Source organism: Euprymna scolopes, chromosome 3 (genome assembly GCF_053919585.1).
Source record: "Euprymna scolopes isolate OS-2025 chromosome 3, ASM5391958v1, whole genome shotgun sequence".
NCBI classification, from domain to species: Eukaryota; Metazoa; Mollusca; class Cephalopoda; order Sepiida; family Sepiolidae; genus Euprymna; species Euprymna scolopes.
In genome coordinates this window covers 769,542-797,433 of record NC_136484.1, presented here as the reverse complement: position 1 = coordinate 797,433, position 27,892 = coordinate 769,542, and the positions used below count along the sequence as shown (strand labels likewise).

Genomic DNA, 27,892 nt, shown 5'->3' with positions numbered 1-27,892 from the left:
CCCTGGTGCTGGTTTCTTAATGGTATTCGGTAGACCAACTATAGCGATTGCCGGGAGCTGGTGTCTTGTTGAAGTAGGAAGTGGGAAATACAGAAATAAAGATTGCTGAACTTACAAGAATTGGAGAAAATTATGTATATTAAATTGAAAATATTACAAGGAAAAGGTTCTTGCAAAACTAATTGTGTTTGCGGCTTTAGAAGTCCAATAAAAAGTTCTTTATCGTCCAAAGTCTTGGACGGCTCCCTGAAAAAGTTCAATCAAAATTCGGCGGCAAATTTAGGAGAGATTTTCCATAGTTGTTTATAGGCCGACGATTGATTAAAAAAAAGTGCGAATCTGTTTTTCCAGAATTCTGCTTATATTAAATGTTTGTTGATTGGCCAAGGAGCTTCATCCTAGCCAATCAAAATAGGGCTTTCAGAAAGGAGAAGTGGTCGATTAGTTTGAACAAAGGGAGGTAACTACTTTTTTTTATACTCTCCCAACAACAACAAATAATGCGACGATTGAAATCGTTGCATGCTATATAAAGGCAATCAGTTACAATATTTGTGATTGCTACGTAAAGTGTTTAAATTAAATTGTACAGAATATTCTGTTTAATAGAAATATTTAACGGGTAGAATATACCTTAATGTGTTAGGCATTATTATGGCCCATTTACAATGCAAATTTTCTTTTTTTTTTTATAATAAATGTAATGTATAAATTAAATTGTACAGAATATTGTTTAATAGAAATATTTAACAGGTAGAATATACCTTAATGTGTTGGGCATTATTATGGCCCATTTACAATGGAAAATTTTTTTTTTTTTAATAATAAATGTAATATATAAATTAAATTGTACAGAATATTCTGTTTAATAGAAATATTTAACAGATAGAATATACCTTAATGTGTTGGGCATTATTATGGCCCATTTACAATGGAAAATGTTTTTTTTTTTAATAATAAATGTAATGTATAAATTAAATTGTACAGAATATTCTGTTTAATAGAAATATTTAACAGATAGAATATACCTTAATGTGTTAGGCATTATTATGGCCCATTTACAATGCAAATTTTCTTTTTTTTTTTTTTTAATAATAAATGTATTCAGGATTAGATGTGGATTTCTTGATCCTTTTAGGCCTGTAATTGGCCATTTCTTCTGAAGGTTCCGATGGGTCCCTACATTCTTCTATAGGGAGGGATGCAAATTCATCAGATTCCTCATCTGCTGGGGTGTCAGGAAAGTGGTTATGAGTGAGTGATAACTCCAACAGATATAAATGTTTGAGGCTATGTGTTTCCACTGCACCATCACCTCTTTTTATTCGAGCAGAACGAACCTTGCCATCGTTGCTACTAAATAGCTCAATAACTCTGCCCAGCTTCCAGAAGGGCCTGGACTTGGCCGGATTCTTGACGAGTATTACGTCGTTGATATTTATTTTATTGTGAAATTCGATTTCGTGTAAATCCTTGCAACTCTCCCTCAGACTTAGCAAATATTCATCGTGCCACATCTCTTTGAATTTAGATATTAATTCCTCTCTGCTTTCCAAGGTACTCACAAGGAGAGACCTAGTTATTGGTTCTGTCTCAACCAAACTGGGTGTGTCAGATTGGAAGGAGAGCTCACAGTTTATATTTGGATGAGTGAAGCAGTTGGGTGTTAAGGGAAGCAGATCAATATCGGTAGAGCATCTGTAGGTCAGAGGTCGAGAGTTCACGGCTCTTTTGATGTCTGATAGAAGGGTTAGAAGGTTAAAATAACTGATTTTAGATCGGCCAAGTGTTTTGAATAGGCATGACTTTATCACTCTGATCATTCTTTCCCAAGTACTTCCAACCCAAGGGGAGTATAAGGGTATTTTTATGTGTTTAATGCCAGCGCTTGAATATGAGTTACAGAACTCATTACTGTTTATGTGATGTTTAATTACATCACCACCTAAGGCTGCATTAAAGGAACGTGCATTGTCACTGTATATGTGACTGGGAACTCCATAGGTATTTGAAAACCGAATCAAGGCTTGAATGAAGGCTTGTGTGCTCATATCAGGTACAAGTTCAATGTGGACAGCCCTCACGTTCATACATGTGAAAATTAATAAATACATTTTATGAGACTTTCCATCTCTTTGTACCCAGATGTGACCTGTGTAGTCTATGCCTGTGTGTTGGAAAGGATTGATTAATCTAACACGGTGTTTTGGCAAATTTGTCAATTTGGGGTATTTGAAGGCTAGGCTGTTGAATTTCCTACAGGTATTGCAGTTAGAAATCACAGTCTTCACAGACTGTCTTGCCTGTGGGACCCAGTATCCGGATAACCGCAATTTGGTCACTGTCGTACCAATACCCAAATGACTGCATCGATTATGGCTATCCATAATCAGTAATTTTGTAAGAGAGTGATGTTTTGCAAGCAATATTGGATAGATTAAATTGTAGTCATATCTTGTCGAATTGGCAATTCTACCATCCACTCTCAAAATCTCATCAGAATCGATGAAAACGTTAAGATTCTTCACCAGCACTGGGATTTCCCTGTCAAGAGGATTCTTCAAATAAGCAATTTCCTTTTCAAACGATTGCAATTGCATCATCTTTATCAGGTAATTCGTGGCTGTCTGTTTTGGATCTGAATGTTCCTTCACTTTTCTGCATCGATGCACAAACTTGAATACGAAAGCAGTTGATCGACACAACTTGTTGAAGTCCGAGAACCTGTCAAATGGAATCAGTGGTTCCCTAACAGCTTCACTCAATGTATTATGGAAAACACTTTCCACATGACACTTATTTTCCGGACTCAGACAGCTCAAAGTACTCGTAGGCCACTTCTCAGGTTGCTCAACAAGCCACGCAGGTCCGCATGTCCAGTAGTCCAATCCCTGTTTAAACTTTTCCAGAGTGATACCACGAGAAAGAAGGTCAGCCGGGTTGTCGGCAGAAGGAACATATTTGTAATGAATGCCCAACCCAAATTCCTCACTCAACTTCTCCTTCATTTCTCGAATATCTTTAATTCTGTTTCTGGTATACAGACTTTTTGCCTTTATATTCTCGGTGAGCAACCATGACAAAACAACTTGCGCATCCACAGAAACAAAAACGTCCTCTATGTTGACACCAGAGAAGGATCTCAGTATCATAGTTAAAGCCTTGAATGCAATATATACTGCAAGCAACTCCATCATAGGTAATGTCTTTGTCCTCATCGGGGCCACTTTAACCTTGGAAAATATTATGTGAGACTTCCCATTTTGCACGCCATATATGACAAATCCATAAGCCTGTGGTGACGCATCACAGAACAAATATAATTTCAGTTGGCTACCAGTGTCTATAGCATGGCTTGTAAAAAATAGATCACCTAGACCAGAAAGGTCCTCGGCCAAATTCGACCAGGTAGTCATTATGTCAGTAGGAACCTTTTCATCCCAACCCAACTTGAGCAACCACAATCTTCGGAGAAGTATTTTTGCCCTAATTGTAACCGAGGCACATAGTGACAGTGGGTCAAATATTTTTGCTGTCTGGGCCAAAATATCCCTTTTGAGAGTATGTTCCTCTGAACCATAGTGTTAACAATGCTAATAGTATCCAATTCAGGGTGATATTTATATCCCAAGACCTTTTCGTACTCGCAACCATGCTGCACGATTCTGTCATCCTCCGTTATAATGTCTCGAAGAGGTTCATAGTTGGAGTTACACGATCTCAACTGGAAATTTCCCGTCTGCAGACGAGGCACGGCACTCCTATAGAGACTGATTATTTCCTCAGAAGAATTGCTGGTCATACATAAATTGTCGACATAAAATCGATTTTTCAGCATCTCAGTACATGCATCATTCGGAAAACGGCTGACATGGTGTTTGAGAACGTAATTTAAAATGAATGGGCTGGCATTGAAGCCAAATATCAATGTACAATATCGGAAGCAAAGCAAATTGTCTCCATCTTTTACGAAAAAACAAAATCTGTTTTTGTCCTCAACCGACCGGAGTTTGATCATAAGAAATGCCTTTCTTATGTCTCCCAATAATACATATTTGTTAGTAAGAAATAAGAGCAACAGTTCAAGCATGTTATTCATCATGTTCACACCCGGATAAGATGCTTCATTGAGGGAGTAACCACCCCCGGTCTTCAACGAACAGTTAAAAACAGGCCTGATTTTAGTGGTAACCTGTTGATCCGACTTAAAGACCGGTCGATGGGGTATCCAAATGTATTTGCAGAAATCTTGTGGGGCGACTTCAATTCTCTCGATAATCCCTTCGCTCTCTTGCTGAAGAAATATATCAGTATAGGTCTTATCCAAGTCCCTTTTCTCCAATGAAAGCATTGTTCTGTCAAGCACTTTAAGAGCGACTTGATAGTTAGAGGGAACGGAATCGATTTTGTCTTTATGCCAAGGTAGATCCACGAAATAAGAATTGTCCCTGAATTCGATAGACTTCCTGAAGATTTCAATCCTATTTCTGTCATAATCACCAATTAGTTCTTCGTCATGGGAAGCAGCAGCTGAGTCCACAGCAAACATTTTTTCCAAATTCCGTTCCACGTTGGAATTCTCAAATACATCTGGAAACGGATCCGGGTAGGAAGACTTGGGTTCCAATATGGAATTCAACTGTCGTTCAGGGCAATGGGCATATTTGGATATTGTAGTATGATAATTGACAATTATTTTGGAAATTCCACATCTCACAGGACTGACTTGATGAGGATATAAAAAGTGTTGTACATTACCAAATGGGGCAATCCCTTGAGGCAAATCCCAGGCCTGTCCATTCATACATTTAATGATTCTGGAACCCTCCATGAACTGAAATATGTCAACTCCCAGGATACCCTGAATTGTTATGGAATCACCCTGTTTTTCATTTGAAAATGCCAATCTGTGTTTCAACTCATTCAGGTTGGACTTCACTTGGCCAAAGCTGGCGAACTCAAACTGCATACTGAATCCATCATCGATTAAAACAGGAATAGGGAGTTGTTTCCCCTTTCCCACGGTAACGTTCAAGACAACCTGTTCAAATCGCTTCATAGTCACACCCGCATAGGTCTTCATTTGATAATCGGTTGGATCAGAATTTCCATCAGGATACTTCAGCTCCTTTAATATTTTCTTAGAAAAATATGAACGCTGACTTCCTGTGTCCAATAGGCAGTTAATAGTAGCTTTCTCAGATCCATAATTTAAAGAAATAGCTACAACAGGCAATATGATTTCGTTTTCATAAACGTGAGAGAATAGAGAAACCACTCTCTTAGTGTTGCACAGGGGTGCAATATGCGCCTTTGAAAGGCATAAGCTGCACGTGAGGGGTGATTTGCTCTGGAGTCCAGGACAATTCTCACTTTTATGTTTTAAGCTGGAACATCCTGTACACAGTTTTAGCTGCTTGCACCTCTCAACTCTGGCTTCATAAGATGCAAACTTGGTGCATTTTAGCATAGTGTGGCCACGTGATGTGCAAAGTTTGCAATATGCCCCAGAAGAGCTTGTAGTGAAATTCTGTAGAGCAGCATCACCATTCTTTTTTTCATAGGTCTTGACCTGCCCTTTATCATTCTTCGAGGGGTTTTCCGTAACCCGAAAAAGTTTTTTATTTCGAGACAGAGCACGAACTGCCTCATTGTAATTTTGAAAAATTTGTGTTAGAGACGGGTAACTCGTGCCCACTCTGTGGTTAATTTCCCTTCTCAAGGCAACTGGCAACTTTTCATATATAATATGGCTGACTAGCAAAAATCCGGGGGAGTTCTCCTCAAAAAAATCTATCAGATATGAAGTCCTCAATTCGGATAAATCCGCTCTCACCTCAGCAAGGTATCGCTTCACAGCCACAAATTCAGGGTCATATTGAGGAGAAGTAGAAATGATCTGCTTGAAGATCTCACTTATTATAAAGGGGACATCCAGGAATTCCTTGGTCAGCAAATCCACTGCTACATCGTAATTACCATCCTCCAAGGTCAGATGGGAAACCAATTGCAAGGCATAGTCACTCAAATACCCTTTCTATAAGGCTAATTTTGCCCTGCCGGAATCAATAGACTCAGTACAGTTTTTGAATTGAGCAATAAAATTTTTATATTCAAATTTGGAAGGATTGATTCCACTAAAGGTGGCACACTGCAACTTGGGGACAGAAAGCAAAGGTACAGAGGTAGGTTCATTTTTCCGTGATGTGGTGGGGTTTTCAATAGAGTTTTCAATGTCGGCAAGGCGATCATTAATATTAGCTCGAAAGCCAATTTCCCTCCTTTGCTCCTCAACAAATCCACACTCCCTTAAATCAAGTTCTGCTTTTATACACAGCCCTTTAATTTTATCATTTAAGGAGCGGACCTCAATCTGCAACTCCTTAATTATAGCTTCTTCCTCCTGGAAGGTTTTTTTTCTCAAACCTTCGCGTTCTTCCAACATGTCCGTGTTAAGGGAAATATCTTCCTTTAACACGTTTCTGGAGTCCATGAGCGCCCTAACACCCTTCAAGGTCCGGAAATCATCCATTTTACAGTTGTTTTGTTTTGGGAAAGGATGATGGTTTTAAGTTTTTTTTTTTTTAACAAGTTAAATTTTGTGGGAGTATTGTTGATTAATGTCTGTGGATAGGCCGAGAAGAGTTATGGCCCTTGGACGGAAGTTTGCATAAGTGGAGTTATCGCCCTTATATAAGAAGACCATGTTTATTTACATTCGTATGACGTAGTACAACGCCACGCTCTTGAACGAATGATGCCTGCTTTACGCGAACTTCAGTCGGTAGAAAGTTTCAAACTTTCAATAATACAACAGGAAATATTATATTATGTGTTCGATTTTTTTTTTGGAAGCGAAATAAATTTTTTTTTTTTTTTTTAAATGTTCATTGAATTTTAAACCTTTAACAAAGGCAGAATTACTATTTATTCGTTTTTTTTTTTGGAAACGAAATAAATTTTTTTTTTTTTTTAAATGTTCATTGAATTTTAAACCTTTAACAAAGGCAGAATTACTATTTATTCGTTTTTTTTTTTTTTTTGGAAACGAAATAAATTTTTTTTTTTTTTTAAATGTTCATTGAATTTTAAACCTTTAACAAAGGCAGAATTACTATTTATTCGTTTTTTTTTTTTGGAAACGAAATAAAAATTTTTTTTTTTTTAAATGTTCATTGAATTTTAAACCTTTAACAAAGGCAGAATTACTATTTATTCGTTTTTTTTTTTTGGAAACGAAATAATTTTTTTTTTTTTTTTTTTAAGAGGGGCTTCTCAAATTGGTATTCCTTTTTCCATTTTCCTTGCAAATATCCTTAGGAGTTCAAATCTTCTCTTCCTTGTTATTTTTTTTTTTTTTTCACAACAAGCTGCTAAACGTTATTTAGTTTTGCAAAATGTGGCGATTGCCGGGAGCTGGTGTCTTGTTGAAGTAGGAAGTGGGAAATACAGAAATAAAGATTGCTGAACTCACAAGAATTGGAGAAAATTATGTATATTAAATTGAAAATATTACAAGGAAAAGGTTCTTGCAAAACTAATTGTGTTTGCGGCTTTAGAAGTCCAATAAAAAAGTTCTTTATCGTCCAAAGTCTTGGACGGCTCCCTGAAAAAGTTCAATCAAAATTCGGCGGCAAATTTAGGAGAGATTTTCCATAGTTGTTTATAGGCCGACGATTGATTAAAAAAAAGTGCGAATCTGTTTTTCCAGAATTCTGCTTATATTAAATGTTTGTTGATTGGCCAAGGAGCTTCATCCTAGCCAATCAAAATAGGGCTTTCAGAAAGGAGAAGTGGTCGATTAGTTTGAACAAAGGGAGGTAACTACTTTTTTTATACAACATTCATTTTACTTCCACCAGTTTATCTATTCCTGGGAACCACACCTTTTCTCTGATTAGATGTTTTGGCCTTGATGTGAGTGATGGGCTATGTCAGCTGACTTTTTCCTTAAATTGAAAGGAATCACAAAACTATGTCCTTGAAGGATGAGACCACTAGGCACTGATAATTCGTCCTTGAATGGAGAAAAGCTTGATAGCTGTGGGTCATTCCATCATCCATCTGCAACTGCAGCCTTCACCTTTTGTAATAGAAGGTTCTCCCCTGTAGCTTGTTTAAGGAGTTAAAGATTTGGGTATAGTGTTTTAAACTACATACTTTATGTAGGCTTCTGCTACATTTTCTTTTGATAGTAGTTGATGTAGATGATGACTGAGATAGTCTGCAGGATTCTGGTTATCTTTTCAGGATGATATGTACAAAGCTGTATTGGTACGGCATGAGATGAAGATGCAGCACTCAATCCTTGTCATCATTGGTTCCAGACTTTTCACAATCCCAAGAAGTGACGATGATCCATGATGATGGTGAACCTTGTTCCATATAAGTAGAGATGAAAATGTTCAGTTGCATACTCAACAGCTAACTTCTCTATTTCAGTTTGGGAGAACCACTGTTCTATGTCTGTGAGGGCATGACTAGCGTAGCATAATACCTTCCCATTTTGTGTCAGAACTGCAACTAATCCAACTGGGCTTGAATCTACAAGAATGTTAGTGTCTTTCTCTTAGTCAAAGTATGCTATCAAAACTTCCTTCAGTTTATTCAAAGCTAATTTTTCTTTCATTGCGATTTTAAATGTGTGTGACTTCTATGGTGGTTGTTATTGATGTCTGTGGATTTTATGCACTTGACAAAAATCCATGTGGGTTTGGGTTTGTTGAATAAGTCGCCAGAGAAAGCTTGCAAGTCCTGAAGAGTGTTATTTGCTGAGCTTGACTTTTACGTCTCATATGAAGTCAAGCGCTTGGTGTTGGTTCATGTTCAGAGTACATGTTCGAGTGTGTTGGCCTCTTTGTTAATCACGGTAGGAGGTAATGCTTGGACCATGTTCACTGAACGTTGGTAAGTGCATCAGGGGCACAGCGATGCTGATGGAGGGATCATAGTTGGTGTTGTCACTAGCCATCTTGTATGATTGTATAACTCATGTTGGGTCACCACTCGTTGCGGGACTGTGGGTGTTTATGTTAGTCCCGCTAACACAAAAATAAAATAAAAACATATATAAAATGGAGTTGAACAACCAAAACAAAGATGACAGAGACAGAGGATAAATTTTATACAAAATTTATTTCCTCATGATTGAAAAAATAAGTGGAAAAAGAAAAGCCGGAAAGTTTCCCTTAATTGTAAGTCTCTTCCTGCGACTGAGGTAATAAAATGTTCTTTATGAAATGAAGTAAAAAAAAAAGTTCCTGCAACTGAGGTAATAAAATGTCCTTTATCAAATGGAGTAAAAAAAAAAAAAAAAAGTCAAAGTTCTAAGTTAAAAATAACCAGTCCTTTTTAGAAATAATTAAACAACATACAAGTCAATTGCTTACTTTAGCAAAGAATAAGAATAGGGTAAAAAGTCCATTTCCACGTGGAAAATTAAATAGCAGGTGCTCACCGCACCAGTTTAACATCCGTGGACGGAATCGGTCGTATTGTTTACACGATACTGGGCTCAACTTTACTAACTCTTTTTTGCACGTGTTAAAGGACCTCGACCAGCTCCTGGAGATCGTCAAAAAAATATTTACAAAAATGCGTTTTTTTTTCAAACAACGATTGGACGAAAAGTCATGGTCTATGACACGTGCGGGGTGCTTAGGAATACGTCGGGGCGAAAAGACAAAATTTATTTTTTATGCCTATTGCGTGTAGAAAAGGGTGCCCGGAAAACTCGTCTCCGGAAAACTCGTCTCCGGAAAACTCGTCTCCGGAAAACTCGTCTCGGGAAAACTCGTCCCCTTTCGCTAGGTAGGAAAACTGGTCCCTTATTTTGTTGAGTGAGGAAGTTTTCCTTACGATTTACAGACCCGTGAACTAATCACGGCTCTTGAATTATCAACTCAAACTTCCTTAATCTCAACTAATTCCCCCCTTTTGTTCACTCATAAATGAACTATTATTTTCATTGAAATATTTCCTAAAAAGTAATAAATCTTTTTTTATAAATTGAGAGTTAACTGTATTTGTTTTGTTGATATATTTTCTACGAAAGAACATCGTAAATTCGACTCTCTGTCTTGCTCTCTTTACTTCTTTTCCCCACAATAATAGTAAAATTAATTAATAAATAATAAACAAATGTAAGACACATTGGAAAAGGCCAAACAAACACGTACTTACTGCGCGCAATTATTCTGGTTAAGTAGATCTCGGCGTTATTTGCCAAGACGAGGCTAGGCTATGATAGGTTTTTATTTGAGCAAAAATAATAAATATTACACTAATTCAATTTCCTCAGGTTCAATTAGAAAATTCCAAAAACTTTTCCTGAGTTTTCCAAGAATTATCTAGAGGAAATTATCTCCCTTGTGAACTCTGGAATTGTGTTCTTCGAATTCTATTCTATTTGATAATTTTCTATCTTATCAACTTCATTAATATTTGGATAGAATCATTTTAAAAATATGGGGAATATGTAGCTACTATTGTTTTCATGTGAAATTCAGTATTATGATTTCCGAAATTTCGTCCTAATAGTGTAAAAAAAAAAAAAACACAAAAAAAAAACGCATTCCAAATTTGCAGAATTCTGTTTTATTACAAAAAAGTATTTTCGCTTTTCGTTTCAGTCCTGAAATTGCATTTGTTCGCTCCTGTTATGCACTCTCCAACTGAAAACAAAAAAGTTGAACCTACGCACAAGTGCGTAAGCGGCAAAATGATTTAATACATTTTTAATAATAAAATAATCATTTTTAATGTATCGTAATACGTAACAGTAAAAATATAAAAACAAAACTTGACATAATTTTCTACGAACTTATTTTCTTGATCGCAATCTTAAATGTTGACTTCCTCCCTCCAAACTCGTCTCGTTTTAATTAGCACATCCACATCTGACAATCGACGTTTCATTCTTAAAAATAGGTGTCTAAACAAAAAGTAAGTATTACTTGAATTTAATTCCCTTTTAGAGTTCTTTTTTTACTACAGTGACGCGTCCAAACAATTATGGCTCCCTTTGATTTTGAAACAAGAATGAGTCATGAACGAAGAATGATAACATAGAATTCGCTTCAATAGGGTATTGTTTTGGGGTAAATTTTTACGACGTGCCCCACTGCCCCAGCGTATTATAAACATCCCAACCTCCCCATGTTAAGAACGGCTTTCGGAATAAACATCCACCAACCTCGAAAGCCCTTCTTAACATGGGGAGATTGGGAGTAAGTATTTTTTGGCGGAGTCTCTCTCTAAAAATCGGCCAAAAGTCAAGTAATTATCGAAAGCAGTACAAAATTTTCAACGATTAGTAAATGAAGAATGAACTTTTTAATGGTGTACTTTCATTTTTCATAATCGATATATATATATATATATATATATATATATATATATATATATATATATATATATATATATATATATATATATATATATATTTGCCTACGCCCCACGCCCCACTTTTTTATTTGGTAACATTTTAGAAAAAGCGTGAACTCGAATTAGTAGAAAACAAAATATTTTTCGTGTAGATTTCGGTGCTGAAAAAGAATCTGAAAACTGTACCCGTCACAAATTAATAGTTTTGGAGATATTAACATTTTTCTAAGGGATTATATTCTTTGTGTAATCAGCTATAATGGCGTAAGTCGCCTGATTATGCATGCCCACAGACCAAAGAGAACTCACATTTATTTTTTTAAATTATCATTTTATTAGTTTCTGTGAGTAAAAAATAAATATCACAACGCATCAATGTATTTGTTTACAAAATTTCGGTTCTTGCGTTCGTGTGCGCACGAGCACAAAGTGACTTGTCATATTGCGGAGAAATTTTTTGGCTGGCAGTTTTTTTTAAATAAGAAAGTTTTTAAATGTGGTTCATATCTTTGTGTGTTACGTAGTTTTAATGCTTTTAAATTGATCTAAAAAATAAGTTTTCATGGGTGGTTTACAAAAACATAATTACCCGTTTTTCCATAAGTAACATGCTGACATTTATCGAGCAGAGTACTGATTAATATTTCACAAAAATTCTGTGTTTACATTGGCAGGACAGAGAGAGCCGACGGGGGGGGCAGTGCTGTGAGGCCGCGGTGTACAAGTTCTATAAATGAATACCCCCTCCCCCCAAAAAAAGAACGAAAAACATAAAAATATGTTTTTTGTAAACTAGTCGTGAAAACTTACTGACAGCATTATTTTTACTATTAAATGAGGTGAAAATTTTTTTATAACTTTTATGAGAATATTTCTTGTGATTTAAAATGTCCACCATGTATTCATGTGCCTTGTGATATTTCACGTAACTACCGCTTATGTGTAGTGTAAATGAAGTCAGTGAAATGGCGCCTCTGTGCACACACAATCAACCGACTTATGCCATTATAGCTGATTTTGCAAAGAAAATAATACTTTAGAAAAATATTAATATCTCCAAAACTATTAATTTTCGATGGATACGGTTTTCAGATTCTTTTTCAGCATACTGAAATCTACAAAAACAATATATTTTTTCTACTAGTTAGATTTCACGCTTTTTCTAAAATAATACCGTTTATTTGTGGGTACAAATATGCTTTAAATAATTGGCTCAAAACTCAGCAAAATATATTGTATTGTGGGGAAGGTGAGGTTTGTAGACAACAAAAATTTTTTTAAAAAACTGAGCACATATCACATTTTAAGGTTGAAAATCCGAATTTTGAATGTGTTTTATTTTTCATCTTTTGTGTTTTGAAGTGTGAAATTCGTTGAATATGTTAATAATAATTGTTATCTTTCAGATTAGCAAAAAAAATTATTGATTTTCATTATTGTTGCGAAAAGCATTACTTTTAAATCTTTGAAAAATAAATTTTTTGATAACATTTATTTGTTATGTATTTGTGTTCTGGCCACTTTTTTGTATCGTTGTTGATTATAAAACAAACCCCCAAATTATTATAACGATTAATAAGAATATAATGAACCGATTTTTTTTAATCTTTGTGAACATGTATTATTTTATGTAAAGAAAACACTTTCACTAAAGTTATATTTGAATTACTAAAAACGGATTTATTTATTTTTGCTTTTTTATGAAAATAAAACTATAAGCATTAACAATTAACATTTTTGTTTTAAAATATTTCTGGTGTATGACTAAAAGAACCCTAAAATCTGTGTGAATAAATGTCACTCAAAGAACATTAATTTATCTAATTAACTATATTATAATTGAATTAAGCATTCTGTGCTCAATATTTTTACCAAAATATAATAAAACTAATTGCAAAAAACATTTCATCTCTACTTTTATATAAAACGCAGTTTGTCTGTGCCTATGTATGTGTGTGTGTGAGTTTGCTCTTTACGGCCTCCAAAGTTGCTGGGCTGATTTTTTTGAAATTTCACACAAATGTACTTTATGTTTGGGAGTGTTCACATATAGGTTTTTTTGCCAAATCCCTCTGATAAGTGTCAATAATCAGTAATTAAAAAACCTAATTAAAGATAGAACAGTTTGATTTTGACCAAAGTTAACACATACATATATATACAGCCTAACATCACGAGTGCATTTGAGAATTTTTATCTCTGCACAAGCAGATATGTCCAGCATATAAAATCACAGTAGGTTCTTTGATAAGATAAGGGCATCTTCGAAACGAATGCTTCTGTTTAGAACACAATAGAACTATGGTACTTGATTTTTGTATTTTAACTTTAATTCAAACCATTATATAAAAATAATTTTATAAAATAACACTAGGTTCTCTACTGTCCAATGTAAACTATGACAATCATTGTTGATTTAACGATAGACAATCAAAAGACATTGTAATCAAGAAGCCATTTTATGATCAACTGCCTTTGTGAAAATCTCAGAAACACGTCCTCAGTGACTGCAATAATAGAAGAACATTTACTGACCAAGGATTTTGATGACCAACAATTGTTCCAGTATTGGCATAAAAAGATATGGTTATGATGTGTTTGCAGTTATATTGTTAAGTAATATGAAATATAATTTATTTGTTTTGTATGCATAGTTTCAAATGTTTGAAATCACATTAAAAAAGCGATGGTTGTTGAAACATCAAATAAATTTGGATCTGATAACAAATGTTCAAATAATCGTTTTAATTTTAAGAATGTTCATTTTATTCCAATTTATTTATTAATTTAGATGGAGGCTAAGCATTACATTTACTAACAAAAATATTAGATGAATTATAATACAAAAATATTAGATGAATTATAATACAAAAATATTAGATGAATTATAATACAAAAATATTAGATGAATTATAATACAAAAATATTAGATGAATTATAATACAAAAATATTAGATGAATTATAATACAAAAATATTAGATGAATTATAATACAAAAATATTAGATGAATTATAATACAAAAATATTAGATGAATTATAATACAAAAATATTAGATGAATTATAATACAAAAATATTAGATGAATTATAATACAAAAATATTAGATGAATTATAATACAAAAATAATTCAACAAAGACTGTACTCATCTTTTTGTTTACATTCCATTTTATTTTGAGAGATTATTTTCTTTGTCGATTTCTTTTCCAATTGAAAAACAATACAATTTATGAAGTCTTAAAACATTTTAGTGTTATCTCCTTTCCTTATTAAATATCAGCATTATTTTTTTCAACAGATAAATCACAAGAATGCATAAAATGTAAGTATAATCTCCAACTTAGATTTTCCATTACCTGCTCATTTTTTAGGGGGGGGGGTATCAGATTTTGTTTTGACGATTTACCTTCGATTTAGTGATTGTAACTTCAAATGTTGATTTTTAAGTATAGTATTTTACCTTCAGATTTATTCATTTAAAAAGACGTGAGATTCAATTTTTTGGTATTAAAATGTATTCAAAGCTATAATTTTATAATTAAGTAGTTTTAACTTCAATTAATACTTTCCATTACCTGTTCATTTTATTGTTTTGAAGGTTTACTCCAATTTAGAAAACTAATTAATTTTAACTTCAAATTATTTGATTTTGAATTATATTATTTTACCTTCAGATTAATATTTAAATTCCTGTAAAAAATAACAGATTTAATTTTTTAGTGTAAAAATACTTTAAAAAATTAGAATGCTATAAATACATTTACAGCAGGAAGAAAACATAATTCCTTGTGTAATAAAAGTATTAGGCTAAAATTATTTGATTTATTCTTACAGACTTATAGAACAACATCTGAACTGCATGTATCTATGACCAAATTCCTCAAGTACAGCTGTATGACCTTTAACGAAAACAAACTGATTAATGCAAAAATAGTTTTTGAAAAACAGTTGATTATTCCTATTTGTAAAAATTCTAACGTTTATTAGTTCTTTAATGGTTATTGTAATTGTATGAGTTTATTTTATTTTTTAAATTGTAGATTTCTGTAAGGTCAATTACTTTGAACATCACAACGTTAATGAATATTCTACTCAGAAATTAATACTGTCCTTAGTATTTTTAAATAAAAAAGATGAAACTAAAGTTTTAATAAGATAAAGTAAAAAAATAGTGTTCAAGGTCTTCGAGATAAGTTTCATAAAAAATGGAAATATTAAAAGTGAATATTTTTTTATAGATGCATTGATTTTTATTAAAACAACATTCTCTTCAAAATTATATAAAAATTATAAAATATATTTGCTCTTGAAATAGTATTTTGTTTCTTAATTTTAGATGCAGGATTGATAATTTATATTTGAATTATTAGGACTACTCTACTTATCTTGAGTGTTATTTTCACAACGTTTCAGATGTATTTTGTTGAACTTGGATATCTTCCCGTTGAACTCTGAAATCTGCACAGAATTTTGAATATAACACTTTATTTTATCCACAGAGTAGCATGCTCTCGTTCTACCAGCCATAAGTGATTTGGTCTTAAATAAGTTGTATTCTTAGTATTGTCTCTATTGAGTATTGAACCTTCAACCTCTAGAAGAGTGTCGCTTTTAGCTGAATTTGACGTAATACTTTATCCCTTATGACACTAGTCTTTTCAAAACAGTTTTAAGTTAACAAGAAGAATGTGGAAATTTCTTAATAGAAACTATTTTGAAACATTATGGACTTTAGAAAACCTCTTGAAAGACAAGTTGAGAAGTAGAATTGGCTAATATTTGAGAATTATACGTCTAAAAACAACAAAAGTAATTTATGACAAAATAATGTTCTACTGTAAATTTATGACAAAATAATGTTCCACTTATAAATTAAAAAACACACTTATAGGCTTATTTTACTCTTGATAGTTAAATACAAAATTGAACTACAATAGATAGAATGATTTTATGTGTTTGAAAATGAAGACATATTATAAAAAAAAGTAGTTACCTCCCTTTGTTCAAACTAATTATATCGACCACTTCTCCTTTCTGAAAGCCCTATTTTGATTGGCTAGGATGAAGCTCCTTGGCCAATCAACAAACATTTAATATAAGCAGAATTCTGGAAAAACAGATTCGCCCTCCTTTTGAATCAATCGTCGGCCTATAGACAACTATGGAAAATCTCTCCTAAATTTGCCGCCGAATTTTGATTGAACTTTTTCAGGGAGCCGTCCAAACTTTTGGACGATAAAGAACTTTTTATTGGACTTCTAAAGCCGCAAACACAATTAGTTTTGCAAGAACCTTTTCTTTGTAATATTTTCAATTTAATACACATAATTTTCTCCAATTCTTGTGTGAGTTCAGCAATCTTTATTTCTGTATTTCCCACTTCCTACTTCAACAAGACACCAGCTCCCGGCAATCACCATAATATTTACATTGTAAGTGACATGCAGAAGTGTATTCTATGTATTTGTTTCAATGCATGTTAAATGTGATTGTAAGGCGAAGGAGTTTGAATGAGGGGCGTTCAGTTAGGGTGCTATTAGCCATTGAGTGATTTTTTAAAACTTTTAAAGGAACATAGCATTCTAATAGTAGTAATAAATTTTATTTGTGGTCTCATTCCACCACAAACTGAAGATCATCTAAGGGTTCAGTCATTAACTTGGATGCATGGATTTGTTTTGCCTACATGTTGAGAACAGAACATGGATTAATCAGTAAATACTCATCTAATATTCAATTTCATCTGAGAGTTCCTTTATGAAAATCAGAAATAATAAAGATCAAAAGATCGACACCTGGTACTCACTTGTATTACTGTCATATTGTTTATACATAGGATCAACAATAACACCTAGAATATCTCTTTTGTTTAAGAATGATCTGATTATATAAAATATCTGTTTAGTAATATTGTAGGAATTAATTTGTATGAGATTTTTATTTGTATGAGAATATTTTTATGACTTACACTGTCAAAGGCTTTCGATATATTAAGCATTACTAGCCTAGCTTTACAATGAATGGTGTATGTATGCAAAGATGATCACTAGAATATTTGTAATAGAACAGAGTTGCCAAAATTAGTGTTTGTGTTCAGAAAGAAATTTAACAAGTTGGTGAACTATCACTAGAGTGATCAAAGATTACTTTACCAAGGTGTGGGAGGAGACTTATGGGCCACACTTATACATTTTAGTTCTCTCTCTAGAATTCTTGTCAGTCCATGATATAAAATCGTTAAATCTGTTTTTATTTCTTGATATACAATCATAAAATCTTCCTTTTTTATTCCTTGATATCAAATCTGTAAATCTACAATTCTGTTTATTTTATAATGTAAAATCATGAAATCTCCAGTATTCATTTCATGAAAAGGTGCTCTAACCTGGAAAGCTCACTAAGAAAGATTCGGACACAGATATAGTTTAGAATAGGTATTTGTACTTAAACATAACAGAATACATAAAAAACGAGAGTTGTAGTCTTTAATGAAGATATAGTGAACTATAAAAAAATTCGTGGGTTGGGTGGAGCTGGTCAATACCTAGCGTCTCAAAAATGCTGTCAATCTGTTCTTCTTCTACAGGTAATAAGTTGCTAGTATCATCTAAGCAGCATTTTAGTGGAAGTTTTAAGTATGTCTCAGAACTTGTATGATATATATAATATTACCAATCGTCTTTCTGATCGTATCTATTTCCCACAATGAACTTGTGGAGAAAGTGGCTTAGCGTTAAAGAGACTGCGCGTTTGTGCCTGCAGAGCACAAACTAAGAATCAAGATGGCGCCCGCATGCATTTATGTGGAAAAAAGTCTCGTGGAATCTCGGAGAATCTCGTACCCTGATTCCATAAATAACGAGGAGAGAAAAGTGGGGAGAGAGACGATTTTGAGTCACGAAAACAAACGGACGTGTGTAAAAGAAGAGGTAGAAGAAAAGAGTGTGGTGAACGAAACAAACAACGACTCGGTTGAAAGTAGAGTTGTAAGTGTTTTTTTTTTAATTTTTGCAAAAAACTTTAACTTTACTTTTGGTTATGTATGTGATCTTACATAATTTTGATTGTTTCTGAAAGAGTTTATCAAAAATCGATCTTACCTTTCATGTGAATATGGTTTCAGCAGGTTATACCGCTGATAGACTATTTGGATTCAACATAATTCCATACACTTGCAAGAATGGTTGTAAGGTTAGTCCATTTGTGTATCACTCTCTTAAGAGTGTCTAAAATTTCTTTTTTTAAATATGTTATGCTTTTTTACATCAAATTTGTCTTTCATTTTAGTGCATCTGTCAAATCAAGCTGAAAAAAATTGCAGGAAAGTTGTGTTTTAATTCAGCTTTTAAATCCTTGGAATTTGATGGGATGTCTCTATTTTCTGGTAAAAAGTGTTTATTGAAAGGTCCCAAATGTTAAAAGGGTTCATCCAGTTCGCCCCAAGGAAATTCTCAGAAGTTTTTAATAGGAAACTTTTTTTTTTTAATTATACCGTTTACTGGTAAAATTAATTTGCCAATAAAAGTAATTTTATTGCCAATAAAAATAATTTTATTTGGAGCTTAGTTTTGTGTTTTTGGTAAAGTAGGTTTCCACGGATGGAATTTTATTATGGAAAGATCAGACCCAGTGTTGAACTGTAATTTAACTGTTTTATTAAATATTATGACTATTACATACTAGTATAAAATTTTGTCTGAATTTTTGTTGGATTTTGTATGTCGAATTCTTTTTTGCTTTTCCTTTTTTTCTTTCTGACCAAGCTGGCTGCAATTTTAAGTTTTATTCTGAAAAGTGCATTTTTCCCAAGGTAATACTACACATTAGTAACATGATCCCAAAGGCAATTTTTTCTGTTTTCATATGGTTTGTTTGTTTAGAAAAGGTGGGTGGCCAAATTCTTTTCTCTTTTTTACAGAGGAGTTCTTTTTAGATTTATATTGAAAATGTGATTTGACATATCCTTATTTCACTTTTCAGGAAATTTATTTGAATTTATACTTTACTTTTCTGACATATGTTATATGTGACATATGTAGATAGCCCCATGTTTTTAGAATAGCTTCTCCTGTTTGCAAACCCTTGGCAATCCTTCACAAGTGTCTGTAGACAGATTGAGCTTGCTTTCAAATTTCACTTGTACTCTTTGTCTGATTTCGAAATCGTTTTTGAACATTAGTCCCTGAATGAATCATTTAAAATCATTTGCCAACAATGCCGCTAGTCTAAAGTCATTATAATGTTTGTTTACAACGGATGTGGATGTTAATTTTCATAATCATACTTAGAAAAATTAAAACATTCGCTCTTTTGTGGAACAGTTCAATATTAGGGCTGAAAAGTTCTGACAGTTACTTCAGTGTTTCCATAATCTCTAGATCATTGTTGTTTTTAGGTACAACATAGTCCACGAATCTGCTGTGATTCTAACTTTTGTAAAAGTAGTTAGCCTTTTTTTTACATCTGGCCAGTCCTCACATTTGAAGTTGACAAGGCTTTCATGCCTTTTAAAGAAAGCGTAAGATGTTTTGTCTACATCTGAAACGTTGATAAGTCTCACAGTGTTTTTTTTTGTGTTTTTTTTTTGCTCTTAGTGAGTGTTTTATTGTTCAGCTTTCAAAGAAGTAATTTTTTTTTCTAGGGCTGTTCTATTTTTGTTGTTGTTCTTGTTGAAGTTATTCATTTTATTTCTGTTTGTTGGATCACCTTTTCTTCAGTTTTCTGTTGTTTTTGTAGTTCTTGTTGTTGATACAACCTTTCTTCTGTTTACTGTCAGTGCTCCATCCAGACTTTCATCCTCTGAGTGATTACATTTTTAAACATTTTCACAAGAACGAAATTTATTTACTCTGAATTTTTTTCTTTATTTTTATATTGCCACTATAATTTTACTCATTACAGTTCATGTTGTATGTTGAACAAAGTTAACGTTTGTTTTCTGAGTGGAAGAAAAACAATTTGATTAGAGAAAATCTTACAGATGTATTTTCTTAGTTTTAAATCAAAATGTTCGTCAAGTATAGTTTTGAGAAATTTTTTATCCAGTGTCCAACAAAAGAAATTTTTACTACCATTTCTTGAAGGACTTCAAAAAATATTTTTATGATATTGTAAAAGTTTTCATGAAGTACCTGCAAAAATATTTTTATGATATTGTAAAACTTGTGTATGATATTTCAAAACTTTGTATGATATTGCAAAAATATTTGTACGATATTGCAAAATGATTTGTATGATATTGTGCTGTGAATATAAATAATTATTTTAATTTTACTTAAAAAATATTTGCTTGTGATGTTTACAGTTTGTTCATCGAAATATGGACTGACTTTAAAAAGTAGACCTTTGAAGTCTTGTAATTTGGTTAGTTAGAGACGTTCTGTTATTCTTATACATATACTAACAGGACTACCCGACGTTTAGCATGGTGTATACATGTATTATCCATGATTACTATGGCCTGATCAAGTAACGTAGGTTCCAAGTCAACCAGAAACCACCTGAATGTTTCAGCATTTGTACTACCTGTATACATCTCATGGTACAACACTCTTTCCCTGGAAATGGCTTGCAATAAACTCAGGTTTCTTCTTGGTGATGCAGGCACTGTTGTCATTGGGCTTATTTCTGGTAGTGCTCTTTCCCTTTGCCTTGTCAAATTCATACTGAACCCTGATTCGTCTAAGTATATTAATTGCGTTCATGGTCGCATGTAGGTTATATGTCCTAATTCCCAGGCATATTCAAACTTCAGACTCTTTGTCCACTCCAAGTTCCTTTCTGTCAGTATGATCTGGATCATTTTTACTGTAAGCTTCTGCTTGTTTAGGTAACAGGAGATTGTACTCCCGTGGATATTCTCAAATCTGGTGAGTAAATAGCTCCTTATCTCAGTTAATATTGTTATATTCTTCTCTTCCACTAGGTGTACTGTTTCCTTTTCTATTTCTGTCTGTGATCACAGTTTTCCTACTAGGTCTCTGCATTGTCTTTTGAACAAATTGTAAAACATCATATGCAAATATTTTTTTTAATAAAATGAAAATAATTATCCGTACAAAAAAAAAGAAAATATTATGGGCGAATTATATTCACCAATTACTTCATTTTATCATACAAATAATTTTGCAATATCATACAAATAATTTTGCAACATCATATGAAAGTTTTGCAATACTGAAATCACTTGAAATGCAATCGCTAGTGCTGTCAAACCACGGATATTATCTTTACACATGACCATGTACCAATAAACAACCTCTCATACAATGCAACAATTATTTATTGCTTGATCTGTTGAAAGCCTTCCCTATAGTTTGTATACACACTGGAAAACTGATCATTAGTGTTGTTGTCAGAATTAAGATACTTAATAAAGGCTGCAGAATCCTCTCACTGTTGGAGTCATAAGACTTCAAACCTTATTGACCCACAATCGATGTGTGAAGTAGTGGGTAACATTATTACTAAACTTTACCATAAATTTGAGGATTCAATTTTTCTCTAATTTGTATCGATTCTGCACTGGATAAAAGGACGTTCACTATCAACAGATGGCAATTGCAGATTCAAAGATCAGTTTTTCCTAGAAACGGCCAGTTTCCTTTAATATCTCATCCGTTTCATCCCAGTGTGGCTGGTGTTCAAATGACGTCATTATATTTGAGTCAGCTGTCACAGGCAGGAATACATATCTGCAAACAAGCTTCTAGGAACCTGTTTAAGAGTCTATTTGCTATTCGCTTTTAAATAAATCAGCTTGTTGTATCCTGTTGTTATTGATGCACATTAGCATATGCCAGTGAAGTTATTCTATCTTTTTTGACAATGTGCTTAGTTTGCTGATGGATACTCAGAAGGAAGAGAGGGTCATTTACTGAGTATTTACAGAGAGAGAAAAAATTCCCCCTGGCAATAATGTTTGGGATGTCTGAAAATCCTTTTCCAAAATAGGATACAATTCAATCCCTAGACCTCTAATTCGAGACACTAATCAAAAGTTTAAAAATATTCAGAAATATTGGGTTATGGTGTTACTCTTTCATATATTTTGTAAATATGTACTGAGATTTATTTCTTGATTTGATTATCTCATTATAAAGCTGCATCCATAATATACCTTGTTATTGTCAGAGTAACATTCAGAACAAATCCCACCCTGGATAAACACTAGGTACTGTCATGCTTAACTATGATCTGCTGTCAAAAATAGGCAGATCATAGTTATCACAACAAATACTTGGACATCATTGTTTCATTTCTCTTAGTTTGCACTGTATGCATAAATATGAAGAATGATCTAGTAGTTCATCATATGGTGCACTTTTCTGTTTTGCTCTGCTTGATGATTTGCATCTACGAGAGTACAATTTTGAAAATTAAATATTTTCTTGTTCATAGAGAACAATTATCCATGGCTTATAATTCTTTGATAAAATGTCTCTTGACTGTTTTCAGCATTTATACATTATTTTTAAGCTTGCTAGATGCATTGTATTCAATGCAGCTGCACATACAGAAACAAATTTTTTACTAATTGTACTTTGCCTGACTTAGAGCAAGATATTCTGCCAAGAGTTTTCATTGCATTTATTTTTAGCAGCAGCTCAAACCTAAGCACGTCTTTCACCAATATCCTGATTTAAATTACGACCATGCTTTAACTTATCAGCTCTATATGGTTGCATTGCAACACCAAGAGTAATCAGCTAAACAGTTTGCTTTGCTAAGTATAGAATATTTCAGTATAGTGTAGAAGCACCCAGAATCAACTACTACATTACTATCTTTTCTACATGAGTCGATTTGGAATAGGACTGCTGTTGCAAGTCTTCCATGTAGAATCAGTTTTAAGCTATAATTTTCCGTCACAATGTAAGTAAGATAGTTTGTTTATTTGCCAAAAACTTGCAAATTTGATTCTTTATATCGTTCTTCAACTATAATTGCATTCAAGTCTTCATTAATTCTCGTTGCTTTTAAGTCTTCCTTCAAGCATTTTTTAAAGTTTGAATTAAACATTGCTTTCAGAGTCATATTCAAAATGATTGAGTGCAAACAACTCATTTATATTGCAGTTAACATAAACGTTTTGCATGGTACAGTTTAACCTATGTAATTTGTACATAGTTTCTGGCTATCATAATTGGCTGTAGCAAGGCTTTTGTGTATATCTGTCAACTAATCTAGGAATAACTTTGTAATTGCACTCAGCTAACTTGGAAAGTATGGCTACTTTCTTCATCAGTTACTAAATGAAATAAACACATTGAAATAAATGAATATCAATATGTGTATAAGCAAAATTCTCAGATTTTTGTTCAATAATCACCAAATGCCAAAGCATTCATACACATAAATTATACTTTTATCGGATTGGAAATCAAAAAATGAGTATCATTAAATTATTAAATATGTTTTCACACAGAAATTTATTTTAATAAAGTAATCAAGTCATTAAAATAAAAATGTTTTAATACCTTTTTAATTGGTGTTTTTGTTTTTAGTTTGCAGATGCGGAAGCCATGTTTTAACACCAGAGATATATCCATTTTCCTATGACTATTGAACTATACTTACATTTTTAATCTTTCCACTGAATGTTGCTTGTAAATAAGGGTATCACTGTTACCTATCACGACTGTGAAATTTATGAGATCTTTATTTTCTAATCAAATATCTTATTTATCCATACAAAAGATAACCGTGACAATACTGTCATAACATCTTAAAAATACTTTAGTTTGAAAAGAACATATTAAATAATCATTTTTTCTTGAAATTTGTACTTTTTAAAATTTTGCAGAATATCCAGCAACCAATAAAAAAAAGAACAAATGCCTAAAGGTACCAGTCTGGATGAGATAAATCATACCCTTGTGAGCTATACGATTTTTTTTCATTCATCAAATCGCATTTCATGATAATAAATTGAAAAAATCATTTGTATTATTGAATCTAACATTAGCTGGACTACTCATTGAATACCCACTCATGGATAATTAAAGCACACATATCATATAATAAATGCAAAATTCCAGCTTCACAAATACTAGAAAAGTAACACATACTGATATATATATATATATATATATATATATATATATATATATATATATATATATATAACATTCAATAAGAAGTCATGCTTTCTTTTAAAATGTGAGAAAAGTATAAATCATGACTATTTTAACAGATCTACGAAATTCTAAATGCATGAGAAATTGAAAAAAGTGTTTTTTAATTTATTCCAATTCTAGCATAAAAGTACAATAAGAAAACATAGAAAACTCAAATTGTACTGAAAAAATCTCAAATATTTCAACTTATAAAATGAACACTAAATCTGATAATGGAGAAAAACCATATTCTTGTGAAGTATGTGGTTCTTCTCTTCCAATTAAACAAAGTAGGCTGCCACATATGCGAAAACATGCTGGAGAAAACCTATATTTTTGTGAACTATGTGGCTTTTCTCTTCCAAGGAAAGAAAGCATGTTGCCACCGATGCGAACACATATTGAGGAGAAACCATATTCCTGTGAAGTATGTGGTTATTCTTTTACACGGAAACAAAATATGTTACTACATATAAAAACGCATACTGGAGAAAAACCATATTCTTGTGAAGTATGTGGCTCTTGTTTTATAAAGAAACAGAATATGTTAGTACATATGCGAACACATACTGGAGAGAAACCATATTCTTGTAAAGTATGTGACACTTCTTTTACAAAGAAACAAAATATGTTAGTACATCTACGAATACATACTGGAGAGAAACCATATTCTTGTGGAGTATGTGGTTATTCTTTTGCAATTAAACACAGTATGTTGCAACATATGCAAACACATACTGGAGAGAAAGCATATTCTTGTGAAGTATGTGGGTCTTCTTTTGCAACAAAACAAAAAATATTGCAACATATTCGAACACATACTGGAGAGAAACCATATTCTTGTGAAGTATGTGGTTTTTCTTTTACTATGAAACATCATTTGTTGCGCCATATGAAAACTCATACTGGAGAAAAGCCATATTCATGTGAAGTATGTCACTCCTCTTTTACACAGAAACAAAATATGTTGCGCCATATGCGAACGCATACTGGAAAAAAGGATACAAATACCTTGGCATAGAAGAGAGAAACAAAATTGGAAGTGAGTACATACGCCGAGTCAAGAAGATATGCAAAACAGAACTCACAGGCAGAAACAAAATAACTGCCATTAACCAACTAGCCATGCCAGTGGTAACATACAGTTTTGGTATTGTCGACTGGCCACAAAAAGACATAAATAGACTAGACACTAAGACATGTAAAATGCTGACAATGTATAAAGTAATATACAGAAACCAGTGTCTGTCTAGAATGTATCTGCCCAGATGGAAAGGAGGTATGGGGCTCTCGGAGATTGACCATCAACATCGTGCAATTATTGTGAGCACCGGACAATATCTGATGAGCTCTAAAAACCCAACTCTCAAGATGGTACACCAACATCAGGAATCAAGAGCCAGTAGAACAACATCCATCACAAAACTGGCCAAACATTTTGGGAAAGACTGTCTTACAAGCGAGACAGAAACAGAAAAGATACCTGCGACTGAAATAGCCAGAAAAAGTCGCCAGAAATACACTAAAGCTTTCCATGACAAGAAAGTTGAAGAATGGACCAACCAACAACGGGCCAAGTATTTTCTGGACGAATATAACCAAGACTATATTGATAAGGAAGGGTCTATAAGCTGGCTAAAGGATGGATCGCTCCACTATGACCAGGAGAAGTTTATAATAGCTGCCCAAGATCAAGGCTTGATGACCAATGTGTTTAAAAAGATGAGTGGTCTCAGCAAAGACAACAAATGCAGGTTCTGCCACACAGAAGTAGAGAGTGTGAGCCACCTGATTTCTAGCTGTAAGGTTCTGCTAGGGGACGGCTACTATACAATGCGACACAATGAAGTATGCAAATATCTCCACTGGACGATCTGCAATAAGTTAAATATCGAATGCAGCAAGAAGTCATGGGAACATATACCCGAAAGAACAGTCGGAAACAAGTCATATATCATCCACTATGACTATGCAATCCCTACAGCCACGTACCTAGAAAACGGAGCTATAAAACCCGACATTGTAATATGGGACAAGAAGGAGAAGGAAGCAACCTTGGTGGAAGTTAGTGTCCCGAATGATGCTGGGTTAAACAGAGCTGAGAGGGAAAAGATTACCAAATACCAGGGTCTTATGTATGACATGAAAAGAAACTGGAACCTTAAGAAGATCTCTATCATTCCAGTAATTATAGGAGCAACCGGACTTATGAAAAAGAATTTTACAAACTATCTTACAAATATACCAGGTAAACCAAGTGCAAAGGAGATTCAAACAATTGCACTTAAAGGGACGGGTAGAATCTTAAAAAGATCTCTCGGTTGGAGTGTCTAAAATAGCAGGTGTATGTTTGGCATCTGGTAGGATGCCCCATCCCTGGCTTAAACAAAATGATAAGAAAAATGAAAAAATAGAAAAAAATATTCCTGATAAGTATTTGCTTTCAAAGAAATCCAATATGTTGCATACTATTTCAGATTCTCACCAAAATTATTTACATGTAAAATGTTTTTACTTTTACACAGATACATTATGTTTAAGAAACTATATACCTCTGAAGTATGTGGCTCATCCTTTTTAAACAAATATAATATACTGTGGTTAAAGAGGTACCATATTTTCATAAAGTATTTGATTCATTTACAATGCCGCAGCAAATGTAACAGAGGCAACCATTTGCATGATCTAAACTATATTGTGTTTCAGTGTGTAGTCTTAAACATAAGACACGTGCTTCTGCATATACAAACCTATACTAAAGAGAAACTATATTGCTGGAAAGTGTGTGGTTTTTATTTACACATAAATTGCATCATATCTAAGCCAATGTGAGAAATCAGATTCTTGTAGAATATGTGGTGTTTCTATTTCCAAGAAATTTAATATATCGCTGAGGATACAAGGATTAAGGTTCCTGTGAAATTATTTATTTATACCAAGATGTAGTATGTTGAGATCGTATAGAAGTCTGCTGAAAAAGAAACCAAAATGTAAAGTATGGTTCTGCTTTGCAATAAATCTCATAATGGAAGAAAAACATATTATTGTCATGTATTGGATTTATCTCTTAAACAGAAAACAAGTTGGTTACAATACATACTAAATGAACATTTAAGTAATTTAATGTGTGATAAATCCTAAATAGAATATACTTGGTAAACTAATACAAGAGTATTGAAATTGCACTTAAAAGAAACGGTTTGACTCTGAGAATTGAATATTTAGATCTTTTTCATAAAAGAAATGTTGATACACTTTTAATTGAACAAAGCTGATGTACAGATCCAATTTTAGATTATACAATATTAACTCAGTTTAAAACTGAAATGAAACTATGAAAAATGTTTAAGAGAAAATTTTGTTTTATGAATCATAAAATAATATAACTTT

The 27,892-nt window shown here is 33.0% G+C and overlaps 3 protein-coding genes across 3 annotated transcripts; 1 reads left to right on the top strand and 2 right to left on the bottom strand.

The window, feature by feature from the left end:
• Positions 1-1,088: 1,088 nt before the first annotated feature.
• On the bottom strand, positions 1,089-3,416 carry LOC145252567 (uncharacterized). Its single transcript, XM_080112176.1, has one exon. It carries the CDS (start codon positions 3,414-3,416, stop codon positions 1,089-1,091), a length of 2,328 nt encoding a protein of 775 aa, XP_079968302.1.
• Positions 3,416-5,470, bottom strand: LOC145252566 (uncharacterized). Its single transcript, XM_080112160.1, has one exon. The coding sequence runs from the start codon at positions 5,468-5,470 to the stop codon at positions 3,416-3,418; it is 2,055 nt and encodes a 684-aa protein (XP_079968286.1).
• Positions 5,471-10,229: 4,759 nt separating this feature from the next.
• On the top strand, positions 10,230-26,892 carry LOC145252717 (uncharacterized). The gene is made up of 3 exons (XM_080112556.1): positions 10,230-10,944; positions 14,683-14,706; positions 23,891-26,892. Exon 3 carries the CDS (start codon positions 25,436-25,438, stop codon positions 26,834-26,836), a length of 1,401 nt encoding a protein of 466 aa, XP_079968682.1. The 5' UTR covers positions 10,230-10,944; positions 14,683-14,706; positions 23,891-25,435; the 3' UTR covers positions 26,837-26,892.
• Positions 26,893-27,892: the final 1,000 nt, after the last annotated feature.

Coding starts and splice junctions, on each gene's coding strand:
- LOC145252566 (XM_080112160.1), bottom strand. CDS start 5,470: ATGCTAAAATGCACCAAGTTTGCATCTTATGAAGCCAGAGTTGAGAGG.
- LOC145252567 (XM_080112176.1), bottom strand. CDS start 3,416: ATGACTACCTGGTCGAATTTGGCCGAGGACCTTTCTGGTCTAGGTGAT.
- LOC145252717 (XM_080112556.1), top strand. CDS start 25,436: ATGTCACTCCTCTTTTACACAGAAACAAAATATGTTGCGCCATATGCG.